This window comes from Solanum dulcamara, chromosome 1 (assembly GCF_947179165.1).
Source record: "Solanum dulcamara chromosome 1, daSolDulc1.2, whole genome shotgun sequence".
Taxonomy (NCBI): Eukaryota; Viridiplantae; Streptophyta; class Magnoliopsida; order Solanales; family Solanaceae; genus Solanum; species Solanum dulcamara.
This window is the reverse complement of record NC_077237.1, coordinates 3,343,668-3,361,042: the sequence shown is the minus strand read 5'-3', so window position 1 is coordinate 3,361,042 and position 17,375 is coordinate 3,343,668. Positions and strand designations below refer to the sequence as shown.

General features: G+C 35.2%; 2 protein-coding genes and 1 pseudogene across 3 annotated transcripts; 1 reads left to right on the top strand and 2 right to left on the bottom strand.

The window, feature by feature from the left end:
• The first annotated feature begins 1,118 nt into the window (after positions 1 to 1,118).
• On the top strand, positions 1,119 to 11,767 carry LOC129897964 (uncharacterized). Of its 2 annotated transcripts, XM_055973071.1 has the most exons (23): positions 1,124 to 1,377; positions 1,576 to 1,689; positions 1,796 to 2,323; positions 3,200 to 3,417; positions 3,503 to 3,559; positions 3,655 to 3,789; positions 4,199 to 4,317; positions 4,405 to 4,710; positions 5,071 to 5,158; positions 5,249 to 5,354; positions 5,445 to 5,558; positions 6,188 to 6,351; positions 6,461 to 6,575; positions 7,275 to 7,499; positions 7,609 to 7,799; positions 8,761 to 8,928; positions 9,007 to 9,112; positions 9,218 to 9,355; positions 9,687 to 9,848; positions 9,948 to 10,148; positions 10,265 to 10,459; positions 10,563 to 10,634; positions 11,268 to 11,767. In XM_055973071.1, exons 3-23 carry the CDS (start codon positions 1,829 to 1,831, stop codon positions 11,418 to 11,420), a joined length of 3,528 nt encoding a protein of 1,175 aa, XP_055829046.1. In that variant the 5' UTR covers positions 1,124 to 1,377; positions 1,576 to 1,689; positions 1,796 to 1,828; the 3' UTR covers positions 11,421 to 11,767. The 2 variants fall into 2 exon arrangements, with proteins under 2 accessions (XP_055829047.1, XP_055829046.1); XM_055973072.1 differs by lacking the exon at positions 9,687 to 9,848 and having other exon boundaries at positions 1,119 to 1,377.
• An 823-nt stretch (positions 11,768 to 12,590) lies between these two features.
• On the bottom strand, positions 12,591 to 14,942 carry LOC129885120 (CENP-B homolog protein 2-like; annotated as a pseudogene).
• Positions 14,943 to 15,978: 1,036 nt separating this feature from the next.
• LOC129897948 (mitochondrial uncoupling protein 5) lies at positions 15,979 to 17,375 on the bottom strand. The gene has a single exon (XM_055973070.1). The coding sequence runs from the start codon at positions 17,129 to 17,131 to the stop codon at positions 16,163 to 16,165; it is 969 nt and encodes a 322-aa protein (XP_055829045.1). The 5' UTR covers positions 17,132 to 17,375; the 3' UTR covers positions 15,979 to 16,162.

The following is a 17,375-nucleotide window of genomic DNA, read 5'->3' as shown; positions in this document are numbered from 1 at the left end:
ATGACTCATGCTATTAGATTAAGTTTCACAAATTTCGTGCCCACTCAATTACTCCATTTTGTTCTCTTTTACTTGTTCAACGTTTCTTGTTCCACTCCTTGATCATCCCAATCCGCCACGATGTCACCCTCAAATCATCACTCCTCAATCCCATTCTACTCCCATTAATTTTTTTTAGATTACTTATAAATGATCCTAAAACAACATCATTTTGCTTACTATCGAACCCAAAAAAATTTAAAAAAATCGACTTATTTTTTTGAAAAAACATTATTCCTTTCAATCCAAAATCCAAACACACCCTAAGCATAATTAAGTAAATTTCTTATGTGTAACAAACACCGCTCCTCCCGCGGCAAAAATCGCGCCATTAAACGACCGGCCGTTATTATAAGTCCTTGCCACGTCATACTCACGTTACTTTCCTCACGTCTCCGTCAATGTTTTTTCTTTTTTCTTTTTTACATATATAAAAAATTTATATTTATATTTATATATAATTAATAGAAACACTAATGCATGATTTAACTAAATTTCCAGTTTAACAGAAAAAGAAAAGAGTAAAAAGAGGACAAAAGATAAACTTGGCAGAAATTTACGAGAATTCAAATGCATGATTTAACTAAATTTCCAGTAAATTATTTAGCACTGGACTATTTATGAATTACATTATTCATATTTTCTTTTGGGATTTTTAAAAATAAATTTATGTTATATATTCCAACAATTTAAATTTGTATTAACTTAAGTTTAATTAGTATAACATATTACTATTATATTGCACCAGGATGAGACTATTTCTTTTTTAGTCAAGAAGTTTCAATTTTAAGTCCTAAATCCGAATTATTATTTTTTGATTGGAAGAGCATTTAAGACTTAAAATGAGTGAATTCGAATTAATCGGACACAACATAAGTTGAAAAAAAATAATCAAGAAGAAAGAGAAGGACACAATTAAATGCTTTATGCTCTAGAGTGAGAAAGTTTTTTTTTTTCTTGTTCTTCTAAATTTGCTGTCACTTTTACCCTACAAAAACAAGTGCATTACAATCTGTCTATGACTGTGTATAATATACATAACATGCATAAAGAAAAAAGTTCCAATCTTTTCCTTATTTTAATCATTTTTTTCTGTCCTTTTCTTTGCTTTTTTTAATATTATTTTTTTGCTTTGCTCTATTTTCCACTTGCTGTGCATTTATGGCAAGTGAACTTTGTGTGTACACTGAATCTTTGATTTCCTAAAGGGAAGATTGTTAAATTGGGGAAATTGGGTTTTGGTTTTCTTGATTGAGTTGCTAAGGGGCAAAAAAGCAATCTTTAGAACTGTGATTTGCTCATCTTTCTCATTAAAGAACTGGGCTTTCTTTGCTCTTTGTAAGTTCTGGATACTTCTATTGATTATTTCTGCAAACCCCATTTACTTTTTTTCCCATTGTTTATGTATTTCTATATGGTATGAGATATGTTAGTGTAAAAGCCCTAATCACATTGTTGACTGAAACCCTTTAACTTGCTCTGGATGATTAATATCATGTGTTAAGATTGTCTTTTGTTTTGTGAGTTCCTTGTTAGTTGCTATACTGAGGGTATTTCGGAAACAGCTTCTCTACCTCTACCTCCGTGAGGTAGGGTTAAGGTCTCTGTACACTCGATCCTCTTCACACCCCACTTGTGGAATTTCACTGGGTATGTTGTTGTCTTTTGTTTGTGAGAATAGAAAAAAGATGGTCTTTTGGTTTGTTTTGTTTTTGAGTATTTGTGATAAATTGGACAACCCCTTGATTTGAATTAGGTAGGAGATAGTGTGAAGAAGAGATTACTTACAATGTATAATCAGAGGATGCAATTTGATCCGGTTCTTGGCCGAAAAAATGATGGATTGGGCTTTGGAATAATATGTGGTTCTAAGTTTCAAGCTGGGCATTTGCCATCTGGTGTTATTCGTGGTTCAAGAACTATAACTGTGAGTGCTAGTGGTGGTAATGATAGTGGGTGGGGATCGGATATGGATATCGGGTTTGATTCGGATGATGAGGTTTATGATGGACATTACTCTGTTGAAACTTCACCCCAAGATGATAAGTTTCCGAATGTTGGTACTTTAAAGAGCAAGGATTCTTTCAATAAACATATTGGTAATGCCACCAATGATGAACTTCAGAAGAAAATGTGGAACCATTTAGAGAGTGTGCAACCCGGTCATGTAGTTAAATGTTCATCAAATTCTGTTGCAAGTTCTAAAACTACAACTTCAGTGCCATTTTCAATCGGTAACAAGAGTGCCTCATCCTGGGAGTCGAATTGGAAGTCTTCTAGACAGGTTTGCTGTTCTACTTTTGCCTGTTGGGTGAACAATGTAGGACTAGTGAGTGAAATCTTGGGATGGTTTTGTACTTGTTAAGTGGTATAAAGAACTGAAGTAATGTGAAATCTTCTAGGAGATTACTTTAATGCTCAAACTGATGAATAAGATTTGAGTTCTATGCATTTCCTATTTTGGGGCCAAATTTATGTTTGGCCTGTTTATTCTTTTGCTTCTCATGAAATACAACAGTTGTAATTTATTAGAGTACCCATTACATGTCTGTTAATGAGCCCCTTAAAGTAATCAAGAAAGTGGAGATAGCATCTAGCAAGATTGTTATGTGAGTGTTAGAGGAATCCCTCTTTTACCTAAACTTATTTCTCTTCATGAGTAGGTTGCTTATTTCCACTACTTAGGCGACCAAGTATCTTGTGTTTCTATTTGACATAAGTTGCCCAAGAAGGAGGACAGAAAATTTAAAGCTTTTAAAACCATTTGCAAGAAGTTCAAGCCTTAAAAACCACACTCCATACTGAGTGAGGTACTTGTAGTGAATCAGGAATATCAGTGATTGTTTGAAACCAGAGAGTCTAGATGAAAAAAAGTGGGTGTAGATGCAGCAGTTACGTAAGCATCCAAGAGGTGTCACTGATTAATGAACAAGAACTTTTGGCCATCCTTCTTGAATCTGAAGTACTTTGTGTTGATAGTTAAGGGATTGAGATTCTCATTGGTTCATTGATTTGGTGTAAGCTCTGATCATCTGTGCCTCCATCACTTTGTCTATGTAACTGTTATAACGAGGATCGAGCACTCTGTTCTTCTTGTATTAATCTCTCATATGTGAATATGTTACTCTTATTTCCCTGAGTCTGTTCTGTGCTGAAGCAGAGCCTGAAGTTGTCCAAAAGTGATATTCCCAGTGCACCCCCGTTAGGTGGTTCATTACACAAATGCGATCAAGTTGCTGAGCAGCGTAAAATCTTTGCGGCAGATGATATCTCCTTCCCAGAAATATCAGGTTGTTCTGTAGAAATGGATGAAGCTAAAACATATAAAACTGCAACCGCAGGTTCTGCAAAAGATGGACAGTCTGATCCATCTGGAAGGTATAATCATGACATGTTTTCTTTTTCTGAATAATCCTCAAGGAATTCAAAGACTATAAAGTGATAACCTTGTTGTTATTCTCAGGGCTGGTGGTGTACCTTCTAATTCTTCATCTGCCCTCTTTCCAACATATCATGCGGGGTATTTCACTCAGAGTGGTCTAAATTGGTCTAAAGTTTCTGTTAATATTATGCAATTTATTCATCATCTTCTTTTGTAATTTGAGTTGGATACAGTGGACGAGGTAGTTGGCAAGGTTTCGTTGCTTATGAGGCATGTATTCGACTTTGTCTTCATTCATGGGCAAAGGGTTGCCACGAGGCTCCAGCTTTCTTGGAAAATGAGTGTGCCTCATTGAGAGATGCTTTTGGGTGCGTTTTGTTCCAATACTTGTGCTCTATTTCTGTTTCCATGTTCTTTATGTTCTACTCAGTGGAAAAATATCGAAGAAGCTATATATTGTTTGGAGTCTCAAATAGTCCTGTCTTCTACAGAATACATTAATATGCAGCCAGAAATTGCAGAATTTGTCTGTTGGATCGTAAAAAATGGTTATCATAGACTGATCACTTTAGGAAGTTCAGAAGCTGAGATTTATCTGATACAATTAGTTGTCAATTTATAACAATAAGTTTGAATTGGGCTTTTATTTTGATTTCCGTCACTTCCATAGGACCACCATTTTGCTTTGTAATGTTATCGCATATTGTAATAGCATGTCTGATCATCCTGCACATTTATTTATCTGTAATTCTGGAGCTTATATTACAATTCTTTCAGCGCAAGGCAAGTGTTGTTACAGTCGGAGGAAGAACTGTTGAGGAAAAGGTCCTTGGAACTCGTCAGCGAGGGAGCCTCGATGAAGCCAAAGAAAACTTTTGGCAAGCTGAAAGTACAAGGTGCTTTAGTGGTTTCATTTTAAAGTTTTGTTGACTTCTCCCTTAAAGAAATCGGTTGTCAAACTGAACTATATGACTTTCTTGTAGTGCGAAAAGTGAAAATGGCATTGGACCCGCCCACAGGCTGCAGCTTTTCCACTCTGAAACCACCAAAAGTAAAACTGGAGGCTATACGTGCTCAGTTGTCCAATGTGAAATCGACCCTCAGTTCTGAATGGGGAGCCATACGAAAAGTACGCGTGGCTCCAAGGATTCCTCCAAATGGTTCTTTATCGCATCAAAGCTTGGCATACCTTCATGCCGGTACTCGTTATGTAAAAGACGTTTCTGGGATTTTGAAACTTGGTGTAACTACTTTACGAAGCCATTCAGCATCATATGAAGTAGTTCCAGGTATGTAATTCTTAGCTGAGTTCTTGGAGGAATAATCGTTAGTACCTTTGGTTCCCTTTTCTTCTATTCAATTGTCCTAGGTGAATGCTAAGGTGGAAAGCATTTCTTATTGTTCCAATTACTATGGATCTAGTGGATACTTGATGACCTATTCTGCTTAGGATTTAGAATTGGAGATTTGAGGAATAATGTACTTTAGTTTAGTTCATTTCTTGCTTCGTAGGACTTCAGAAGTTTTGATAGTTGAAACTTTGTGCCTAAGTTTCAGTAAAAAAAGTGATAAATGTGTTGCCACAAAGCTGGTTGTTGCTTTGTTCCTTCTAGACAATGCCTCTAAGTTTGATTTTCATCTTGATGCAGAGACATACTTTTGTTCGTTGAGATTGAAAAGTTTACCTGAAGAGGATACAGTGAAAATGCAAGCTGGATCCGCTGAAACACATCTATTGTACGTGGACTTGTTTACTCAAATTTTAGTTATTGCATGTTTTTCATCTTCTGGGCATTGATGGTTTACATTACCAATAATACAACTCAGCTTACCTGAGGGGCTGGGGGATGACTTAATTGTTGAAGTACATGACTCAAAGGGAAACTACTGCGGCCGTGCATTTGCTCAGGTTGCTGATATTGCTGATGATCCGGTATACGTTCTGGCTTTCATATGTTATTATTTCTGTTATTGAGGTATAACTTATACAGCGGAAAACTTATTTTTGATTGCGAAAATGCAGGGAGACAAACTCCGTTGGTGGTCCATATATCATGAACCAGAGCATGAACTTGTTGGAAGAGTGCAACTATACATAAATTATTCAACTAGTCCTGATGAAAATAGCAACACTAAGGTATAAAAATCCTGCAAGAACCTTATTTTCTTCCATACTATTTGGCTGTAAGTAGACTTCCAGAAGCTAACCATTGGTACTTCTCCACCTACTTTTCTGAATTAACAAACAAAAAATTTAACTTGTGAAACCTCAAAGTACACAGCTTTTTCTTGAGGATTTCTAGATTCATAGTGTATGCCATCGCTAAGATGCTTTGTTTGAATACTTCTATATTTCCATGCTTATATAACTGTATGTGTGGTCATCTAACATATGTAATTTGGTGTATGTCAAATTCTTGTTGTTTGGAGTTAGTTTTAACAGAACTTTTGCTTTTATGTTTAGTTTAAACAATACTTTTGCTTTTATGTTCTCCATGTAAGTAGTGGAAAATAATTGAAGTTTTGATTAATCAGATCATCCCCTGAAGAATGTTGTCATTAGAGAAACATTTTCCAGGTTTTTGCTCTGGCACTTAATTTCATAACAGTGACATTGCAATATCTGTTCTAGATATTCTGCCGTAAGTTAAACATGGAATATATTTATTTATTCAATGATTATTCTGTATGTTCATGATTATGTAGTGTGATGGATGACCAGAAGTTAGGTTTCCTAAGTTGATTTGTTGCCTGTTTTTGTGTCAGTGTGGTCCAGTTGCAGAAACCGTTGCATATGATTCTGTTTTGGAAGCAGCAATGAAAGTTCAACAGTTTCAGCAGAGAAATTTGTTGCTCCATGGTGCTTGGAGGTGGTTAGTAACTGAATTTGCATCATACTACGGAGTCTCGGATGCATATACAAGACTAAGGTAGGATGGTAGACTATTTTGGAAATTCTTTCATTAATAACATCACTCAGAGATTTGATAAATGAAACAAATGAGGAATTATGCTAAAAAATTTCAATTTGTGTGTTAGATATCTTACTTATGTCATGGATGTTGCTACGCCCACAGCGGACTGTCTGAATTTGGTATACGATTTGCTGCTGCCCGTGGTCTCTAAGACCAAGAATAGCCTAAGTCATCAAGAGGTAAGAGGATTTAGTCTGAACTTTCTGCTGGGAGATTTGCTTTTCTTTTGCTTTACTTAATCGACTTCTTCCATATACTTATTGGAAGCAATATCAGCATATCCCGAGAAAATAAAAACCATCATGTTTGGTGAAAGTAAAAATCGAGTGTAAATGATAAAATCATAGTTTGTAGTCAGAAAAGATTGGACTTTTTAATTAAACTATAATACTTAGGAGGCACTGTGATTTCACAAAGTATGGGGTATTTGCATTTGTTATTTATTGATTCGGCTGCTACAAACCTAAGTTTCTGTGGTTCTATCTTGCGTTCTCTTGTCTCGCATACTTCCACCTCTCCACCCTCCTACCCTCATATTGACAAGAAAAAGGGAAGTGTTGAAAATGGCACTACATTGAATAAGTGGTTTCTTTTTTTTTCTTTTTCTTTTTGAGGATGGTAACAGTTTTATTTTTTGTTATTCTTAAAATTAATTTTAATCAATTCCACTTATGTCCTATATTTTAGTTTTATTTTTCAAATTCACATTTCTTTCAGTTTTTTAACATGCATATTTTTTACGAAGTATTTTAACATGTTATGCACATGCAAGTTTGTGGTTTGGACTCTAGTGTTATTTAATTACTTCTCAGTGTCTCCGGGATTACAGAACGTGCTTGTATTCACTGCAATACTTTGTCTTTTTTATCATGAACCAGAATCGTATTTTAGGAGAAATTTCTGAAAAGATCGAGCTGATTGTTGCTCTAGTTTTCGAGAACTACAAGTCTTTAGACGAATCGTTGCCATCAGGGATGAACGATGTGTTCAAATCTGCTACTAGAGTTGCTGCTCCTGCTCTGTCTCCTGCGTTGAAGCTGTATAGTCTTCTTAATGATATTCTTTCTCCAGAGGCCCAGTTGAAACTATGCAGATATTTTCAGGTTCGAGAAACTATCTTCGTACTTTTTTAGTTCTTAAAAGGAATGGAAGAAGTGAAACCTTCCTTTTCTTCTGGAAGATTTCTCATTTCTGCACATTATTTTTGTGTAGACTGCTGCGAAGAAAAGATCCAGAAGACACTTGGCAGAAACAGATGAATTTGTCTCCAACAACAATGACAACATATTGATGGATCCTATGGCTCGCTCCACCGCTTACCATAAGATGGTATCACTTTGTTCGAATATCAGAAATGAAGTTTGCACAGACATGGAGATCAATAATCAAAATATACTTCCGAGGTACCCTACCCCCTTTCCCCTTCCCTCATTGGAGTGTGACTTCCTGTGTCACTCAGCTATAAAGCTGGAAGTTTAGATGGTCATACTGGTCTTTTTCTAGGATTCAGATTTTGACGGCTCAATCTATTATTTTATTTTTCTTTCTAATTTGGATAATTCTACTCATACAACAAAACCAACTATTATGCCTCAACCATAAGCTACTTGGATTCGACCATATGAATCCTCATTACCCATGTCGCTAAATTTAAACCCCTCTCAGTCAGTCTATTCATACTGGTCTGCTCTAAATTGCATGCTCAATGTCTTTACTCAAAGCATGGTAAATTGGTGATAAAAAGTGCAAAACCATTTCTTTGCATATATTTTGTGGAATGTGGCAGCTTGCTTAGGAACTTAGGCACTTTGTGCTTTGTGATCAGCGTGCGGAAATTAAAAGATCATTTGCCACGTTCACCTTCTTTATGACCGAGGGTCTTTCGGAAACAGCCTCTACCTTCACAAGGCAGGGGTAAGGTCTGTGTATTCCATACCCTCCCCAAACCCCACCTAGTGGGATTACACTGGGTATGTTGTTGTACTCACCACCTTTATGATCTGTTTGTTTGTTCTTTTGCATAAAAGTTGACCTAGTCTTGTTTGTAGAGATTTGTCTAGAAAGCGTATAATTTGATTCACTCCTCAAGACAAAAGCTGCTACGGGGACCCTCCCCAAGAGGGCCCTGTGTCTTTGTGTATTTTGTTTGTTCTTATGCGAGTCTTTATCGGAAAAAGAAGTTCTGAATGTTTGTCTTTTCTGGATACGAGCAGTCATCTTTTTCTTTTTCTTGGATGTAAGAAGATAAAAAGGAAGACACTAAAGAAAGACAGGGAAAGATCTTATAGCATGTAGATATGTTACTAGACAATTACTATATAGAATGCCATTACTCATATCTATTTCTGGGTTAATCTTGTGTAGTTTCCTAGACCTCCCAAATCTTTCTTCATCCATATACTCCGCGGAGCTATGTAGTAGATTGCGTGCATTCCTTGTTGCATGTCCTCCCACTGGTCCCTCATCTCCTGTAGCAGAACTCATTGTCACAACAGCTGATCTTCAGAAGGATTTTAGTGCCTGGAACATCAGGTAATGCATGTTCATTAGTTCAGTTTATACTGCTTGTCCTGCGTGTATGATGTTGACAGAGGTGAAATCCTTTCACAGTCCTGTCAAAGGTGGAGTTGATGCAAAGGAGTTGTTCCATCCATACATTACCCTCTGGATCAAGGAGAAGCGTCTTGCTTTACTCGAATTGTGTAAACCTGACAAGGTATGTCAATCCTCACATAGCTGTGTCTTGTGAACAATATCTTCAGACGTGTTTGTTCTGAACTTCTTTCTTAGAATTCTGTACTTGACTCGGTATTATTTGCAGATAAAATGGCCCTGTGTAGATACACAGCACTCAACAACTCCTTTTGTTGATGATATCTATGACCGACTGAAGGAGACATTAGCTGAATATGATGCTGTCATAAGACGCTGGCCTGAATACCTTTTCTCGTTGGAAACTGTATGTACAAACTTTGCTCTTCAAATTCATCTTCAAGTCCTTTGAGCACTAAACAGGTTTTTATTTTACGTTAATAGAAATATTAGCTTTTTTTTTTTGGGGGGGGGGGGGGAAGGTTGTTCATCTTGTCTTTTCCCTTCTCGTTTTCTTGTTTGAGTATTTAGCATTAGAACACTTGAGAAGTATTATATATGGTTCTTAGATTAGTGAAAGGCTTTAACGAAATATGTGAAAAGAGTATGGTTATTTCAATTCCAGAAAGCAAGATTAGATACCTCCAATGTCTCTTGTTACTCACTAACGACACATATTTTCCACATCTTTTCAAAAGGCTATAGCAGATGTAGAAAAGGCGGTTATTGAAACTTTGGACAGACAGTATGCGGATGTTTTATCTCCATTAAAGGAGAATATAATGCCCATTAAATTAGGTCTCAAGTATGTCCAGAAAATCACCAAAGGCACAGTAAGTCCGTTTGTAGTCTGCAAAGAGGTGAGCTCCGTAGTCATTGTGCAATAGCCTTGTAAATGTATGAATCCATTTTTTCTGTTTCTACTTCCAAGAAAATAATATTCTTGAGTTATTTTTCAGCTGGGAATTCTTTTGAATTCCATGAAGAGAATGCTGGATGTTCTACGGCCTCAGATAGAACTGCAATTCAAGTCATGGGGTTCTTGCCTGCCAGATGGTGGACATGTCACTCCAGGGGAGCGTATCAGTGAAATTACAGTTATGTTGAGAACCAAATTCAGAGGTTATATGCAAGCAATCATGGATAAACTGGTGGAAAATGTAGGCATTCTATCAGAACACATACAGTTTTGTGCTATTCAGTTTTTCTTTAACTTCTTCCGTGTCGAAACTTTGTCGGTGTTTGCAAGAGTTGTGATAATTGTTTCTGTATACAGACAAGAATGCATAGTCCCACTAAACTGAAGAAGATAATCCAAGATGCTAAGGAAGGTACACAGGAATCTGATTTACGAGTTAGGATTCAGCCATTGAAGGATCTGCTGGATAATGCAATTGAGCAACTTCATATGGTATTTGAGACACAAGTTTTCATAATTATTTGCCGAGGCTACTGGGATCGGATGGGGCAGGTTGGTTAATAGCTTATTTGTCAAACAGTTAATAATGGCTTATCCAATAAATATTTCCTAATGTTGCGCACTCTTCAAAAGACTCATGCTTGTTTAATTTCAGGATGTGTTAAAGTTTTTGGAAGAGAGGAAAGACAATAGATCTTGGTACAAAGCGTCGCGAGTTGCAGTATCTGTGAGTTGATGCTACTTTTCCGCTTGTAAAGCCTATTTTGTATTCTAGAATTATCACATAATTAGAACTGCAAACCCTGGTATTATCAATACAAGGATTATTAATACATGGATAAGCATGGTTAAAGACAGAACTATCCTTAATACACCAAACCAAACAGTGGATAAGAACTAATCCCAGCATTACTAATACACCTCTCTCAGTACTACTACTTTTTCCACCCAGAAATTAACTTTTGTGTAATCTAGAATCTTCATGTGATATGGAAATAAAGGGATTGTGATCTTCTGGTTCTTTATAGGTTCGAAAACTTTCATATTATAAGTATGATTTGTGAATGATTGATCCAGAGGTGCTAATTAGATGATTATCTAAATAGATGCAGTTTTCTATCCAGTAAATAATGGACATAATTGATGTGTTTTGACATGTTTGGACTCTTACGTGATTCTAACCCCGTGGTGCCAGCCTGACTCTTTCACCTTCATCATTTTCTTGATACCACAACAAAATTTTACGATGATGTATCAGACATTTCCCTTCTTCGTCCTGAAATAGGAGCGGAAGGTTCATGCTTTATTTATTTGTTTACCCTGTACATTTTTCCTTGATGGTTTTGTTTTTGACTTGCAGATTTTAGACGACATATTTGCATCAGGAATGCAAAAGTATCTAGGCAATGCACTTCAAGAGAAAGACTTGGAACCGCCTAGATCTATTGCAGATGTTCGATCCATGCTCTGTAAAGACGCTGTGAATGACAACGACAACAACTACTTCTATTAAGAGTTACCGAAACTTGTACATAGCATATACCAAATACTCCTACATAGCACTTTTCTAGTTTCTACTCATCGAGGAGAAATATCAAGAACTGCAGTCTCTTGCACCATACGAAGCGTAGAGATGAAGAGAGGGTTCTGACCAATTTTGTTAGGTACTCTTATCTTTTGGTTCTTCTTAATGGCTGCTATAGAGTAACTGATCATCATTTTTGATTCATTTAGAAATTTGTACTACTAGTAGTAGTTTACTGAGCTTGCTCTTGAATTTTTTTTGAGAACGTTGTATAGCAATATTATACACAAGAAATATGTTTAGAAACTATTGTGCAGCTATTTCCCTCATAAAAATTTGCCAAATAATTTTTTTTTCCCAATATGCGCAAGTTTTGGTGGGTAGAGTTATATAAGGTTATTGGTATCTCGTGAAATAGTCATGTTGCACACACTTATTTGATGATTGATCAAGTGTTTTAGGCAGACGATACAAGTTCAATCTATTTTTTGTTTCTTACCTGATGTCAGCTACTCGTATTGGGGTTTGATTCAATCTTGATTTGAGCCACAAAGTCCTATATTGGGGAGTAAAACGTTCTTAGCAAGTATGGTGTTGATGACTCGAATCTGAGATCTCTATTTAAGTGAGATCTCTGTTTAAGAACGAAGGAATACTTGTCTCTACATTGTAACTGGTGACAGTGACTGCTAAATTATGGACTAGATGATAGCTGTCCTAGTTAATACTATAATGTTGTTTTCTCTGTCCTAAGTTCCAGCAAGAAAAAGTACTAATAAAGTTGGGACCCTAATCTTTTATTGGTATTCAATTATTGTACTAGGCTTGATCCAAGTGGTCAATTTTCTATTCTGTGAATCTAACCATTTGTATTGGTGACAACTATATAGTAAAAACAATACTTAATCCATTTCAATTTATTTGTCTGGGTTTAACTTAACAAAAAGTTTAAGAAAGTAAATTTTTTTTTGAATTTTGTGGTTTTAAACTAAAGACATTAGAATGTATCAAAATGTTCTTTAATCTTTTGGTCTTAAACTAAAAAGTTAGAATTTACAAGTTGTCAACAAAAAAAGAAATATCATTTTTTGAACAGACTATAAAAAAAGTAAGATAAATAAATGAATCGGATGGAGTAATAAAGTATGTTATGTGACATTAACTCTGTAAAGATATTAAATTATAATAGAGAATGTGCTAAGTCACCAAGTACGAAGTTCATGTATCCTCCCTTTTTACAGGATATGAAGATGGGCTAATATTACAAAGTTTCTATTGAAATTTCATCATTTTTTAATTGTTTTTCTTGGAAGGGAACCAAGAGAATTTTTCATTAAAAAGGAATAGGATTCAATGGATGTAGTGTGTAGTCAATTATGAAATCAAATTATAGAAGGTATCAAAGCATGTGAATAAATTAATGTTCAAGAATTCATCAAAATCTCTTAGGATTTAGAGACATTTATATTCTTAGGAACCCCCCCCCCCTCCCCCACTTCTACTAATTTATATAGAACCAAAAACAGTAAAACCTCGATAAAATAATATTCGATAAAGTACTAATCTTGCTAAATAAATATTTTTTTCGAATTTTGATTTAGGCCAGTTATATTAAAGTAATATTCTCGCTAAATGCATTAGATAATAATTAAAAATAAAGTATTAAAGGTCCAGAAAAAATATAAAGTAATAATTACTAGAATACATCAAGAATTTATATATATTTAATCAGTCAATAATACTAGACCAATAACTATTTTTTTAAAAAATATGATTCTATAGTTAATTGTTTTTTCTTCCCACCAAAACCAAAATTGATCTCATCCTTAACTTTTTGAAGAGCGAACACAATTTTCGAAATATTTGATTCATGTTGTACCAAATAGTTTGACAATGTAGTCATTGCTTGAAATGCCTCCTTTGACGATACCTGTGGAACAATGCTACTATCATCTTGTTCAGGATCATTCTCATCATTATTATTCATTACAGATTGAATAATATCTTCCTCTGTAGATGATTCCATAACTGTATCATTCTTGTTAGGGTAGTTCAAAAGATGTTCAACATCCATCACATTTCTGTAGGCTAAATTAGAGATGACATCATTTAATTCTTGGATACCTTTATCTAATTCACCAACTTCTTGGATACCTTCATCTAATTTACCAACTTGCGGTTCGGGAACATTGTTTTCTTCCGACCGAATCTTGCAATGCCGAAAATAATTTACAATGGTTATTTCTTTCACATCAAAATTCTAAGCCAAGTTAGCAAAATTAATAACATTCAAAATATTAATTTTTTCAGTATTTGGTGCTTCAACCTCAAGGCCTTTTAGGATGCTGAAATAAAGACGACGACGATAATGAGCTTTGAATGCTCGAATAATTCCAGTATCACATGGTTGAATCTTAGACGTTGTGTTAGAAGGTAAAAAAACAACTCTACATTTCTTAGGCCTTCAACTATCTTTGGATGAGCTGGACAATTGTCTACTATTAACAAAACCTTCCTGCCATACATTCTCTTCTCAAACCAACCAACATATTCTTGGAAAAGCAAGCCAGTCATGCAAGCTTTTTTGTTGGATCTATACATGCAATTAAGATTGTTCATGTTCACATTTTTAAAGCGTGTAGGATTTGCAAACTTATCAATAATCCACAATGGTACTTTGTCAGATCCATCACCATTGCAACAGACAACAAGAGTAATTCTCTCTTTGTCTTTTTTGCAACCTTCAAGCTGCTTGATAGCAAGTGAATGATCAGTTTTCAATCAGTAAAATAGTCCAGTTTCATCCATATTATAAATATCTTTCAATTCAAACTGATCTAGTTTTGATCGTATGCTAGGCAATTCGTTTTCAATGTTCTCCATGATAACTAAACCACTTTCACCAAAACGTCTGTAAGACTTGATTCCGTATCTTGATTTGAAACGTTTTAACCAATCAGAAGAGAAGTTGAATCCTGGATTAGTTTCACCATACATTTTCAGGAAAAAATCTTTTGCTTTTCCTTGGATAATTTCTCCTGACAGGTTCACTTTCTCTTGCATTTGAAGAAATCACTCGTACAAAATTTTCTCTAAATCAGGGTATTTTGCCGCCTTTCAAATGATGAGAAAATATTATACTTGGATTATGATTTTTAAACATCTAGATTTTTTCTTTTATAATTAACATAAAATCTCTTCATATTCTATATACATGAATACAATTATAAATATTAAACTTCACTAAATTCGTTTAGCTTTCCTAGATTTAAATAATAAATATGCAAAGACTACACTTTTTAGTTTCTTAGATTTAAACTTTTGAAATTCTTAATTCAATTTTTTTTTCTTTCTTATGACACATGCTGCAAAATACTCTCTAAAATAATAAATATTTATTTATCGATAAATAAATATTTTATGCATTTATCGATTAACTAATAATCTCGATTAATGAATATTTTTTTCGGTCCCAAACATATACATTTATAGAAGTTTTACTGTACCCATTATTCCGAGATGGATTGCTTGAGGAAACATCACAAGTAGAAGAGAATTATGCCTTAGCCTAAATTATTATAACATTAATACTCAATGTGATTTCATAGGTGGAATCTAGAGAGGAAGGTGTATATACAACCTTATTTTTATCTTGTAAATGTAAAAATGTTATTTTAATTCGATAGACTACTCAGGAAAAATATAATAAAATCAAATATGAAAAAAAACATTAAAAAAAAGAAACAATAGCAACAACATATAATATAGTAATCGGGGAGCATAAAAAGCAGCTGATAATAATATAATCGAAGAATAAAATATTATTAAACTAGAACAATCTTCGAGTTTTAGTTGTATGGGCCCATAAGAAGTAAAAACTTTAGGGTCTCTATGCATGCACATTTTGTTTATGTATTTACTAATCTAAATTTACAATCCTATTAATATGAATTCATGCCATTTAAAGTTTAAAGAGAAATAATATCAAAATTTAAAATTTATGAATTATAAATTTTTAAGCAAACTAATAGCTTATTTTAATTATTAGATTCGTGATTAATATTTATATATATTTAATAAATTGAAGTGACATATCAATCATTACAAATGTGAAGTTGATTTTTTTAATGTGAAATTGGATTCAACACCTTTTGACTTTTTGAGTTTTGCCCACGACTTTCTCAAAAGTTATAGGTCAAGCTACTCTACTTAGAATTATTCTCCCTTAAACGTGTGAAAATAAAAGAGGGTTTTTAATTAAATAAAACTCTTTTTTTTTTGCGGCCAAAGAGCCATTTTGACTTCTTTTTTTGTTGTCCTTTGGAGGTGTGCATGATATATTCTTCCCATATTAACGTAACATGGTGTTACTTGTTCTTTGTGATTAAATAAAATATTTTAATTGTTTAAGATATTATTTTTTTCTTCTCCATTCATATGAAAGTGTTTGCTTCGGCATAAATTTTTTTATAGTATAAAATCTCTATAACCCTTTTCCTTAAATTTCTGATGTGTTCAATAATTTCACCTAAAAAGTTAACAAAAATTGTAACAACAACTCATTTTTCATTTAGAAGTAACAACAATAATAATAATAATAATATAACAACATAACATAGTATTACTTGTCCCAAACTTAAAACTTAAAAACATAAATTAAAGTAAATTTTTTCTTTTAATTCTTAATACTAAAATCCCATTAATTTTTTTCTTCTTCGTCATCATCATAATTAAAAATCCTTGAGTATTTTCCTAACTTGTTCCAGTGTGACAAAGAGCACCACAGTAAATGGTCCTTGCCTTGAGATTGTTGGTATAAACCCTTTATAAAGTGCCATGGGCCCCTCAGCTTTGATAGTTTTCATTGCACAATCAATGGCCCCACTATACGGTGGGGCCATTCCCGGCTCCACCTTCATGTTCATGACACGTGTCTTGATCACATCCACTGGATTCGACGCCACCGCGGCCACAAATCCGGCGGCGAAGCTTGCTGTCACGTGGGTTCCAAGCCCGTCTTTCATTAATCCCTTCTTGAGGATAGTCTCTTTGAATTGATCGTATGATGCTAGCTGAGATGCCGTAACTAGCATGGCACGGTTCACCGTAAGGGATGAGCCGCGCCACAGGCTAGTTACCCCTTCGCTTTTACTCATTTGAGTAATTGCATCGATCACGCTTTTGTAGTTGCGGCGTTGAGAGATCGGAAGCCGGCCGTCGGCTTGCATGCGGACCATAGCCACGTCAGCGGGGTTACCGACGGCAGCTCCGATCCCGCCGGCGATTAATCCAGCGACGATCTTCTTCGATAAAGGCATGATGTTGGTATCCGGATCGGTCCATTTCTGCTTCAGCATATCGTATAAACCCATCCTGGTTGTCGAGTAAAGTGTCTGCCGGAGAACAGTCGCTGATACACCGGAGAATAAAGCAGCAACTCCTTCTTGCTGGATGATCTTTACACCCACAGCAACCGGTCCCACACGCGGCGGAGCAACCACCGATGGCGCCGGAATATGGATATTTGTAGCACCAGTGTGAAAAGCAAGTGCTGGCCGGAGATTCTGAACAGTCGCCGGAGCTGAAATTGGGGTTTCACCCTGAAGCTGCATTCGGACTTTGATTAAATCAAGTGGGTGGGTACTACATCCAGCAATAATCGAAGCAATGCCTCCTTCAACAAATCCTTTAACACCCATCTTGGCTAAGCTAAATATGAATGAAGACGAAAGCTATATAAAGAATTTGGTAATCTAAAAATAGAAAGAATGAATGAAGAAATTGTTTGTTTTAAGACCAATTGGAGTTAGAGATCATCTCACTGGAAACCAGGAGATGAGAATGGAGACCAAAAGCTATAGATGCGAAGTGTGGAACGTTGGGTCTCTGAGACATATGCCGGAAAAAGATGTATTTGTGAGTTGAGAAGAAGAAGAAGAAAGG

Bases quoted from the DNA above. Each gene is read 5' to 3' on its own strand.
- LOC129897964 (XM_055973071.1), top strand. From the start codon at position 1,829: ATGTATAATCAGAGGATGCAATTTGATCCGGTTCTTGGCCGAAAAAAT. The intron at 5,355-5,444 runs GTATACGTTCTG...GCGAAAATGCAG, and splicing joins CTGATATTGCTGATGATCCG to GGAGACAAACTCCGTTGGTG. The intron at 6,576-7,274 runs GTAAGAGGATTT...ATCATGAACCAG, and splicing joins ATAGCCTAAGTCATCAAGAG to AATCGTATTTTAGGAGAAAT.
- LOC129897948 (XM_055973070.1), bottom strand. From the start codon at position 17,131: ATGGGTGTTAAAGGATTTGTTGAAGGAGGCATTGCTTCGATTATTGCT.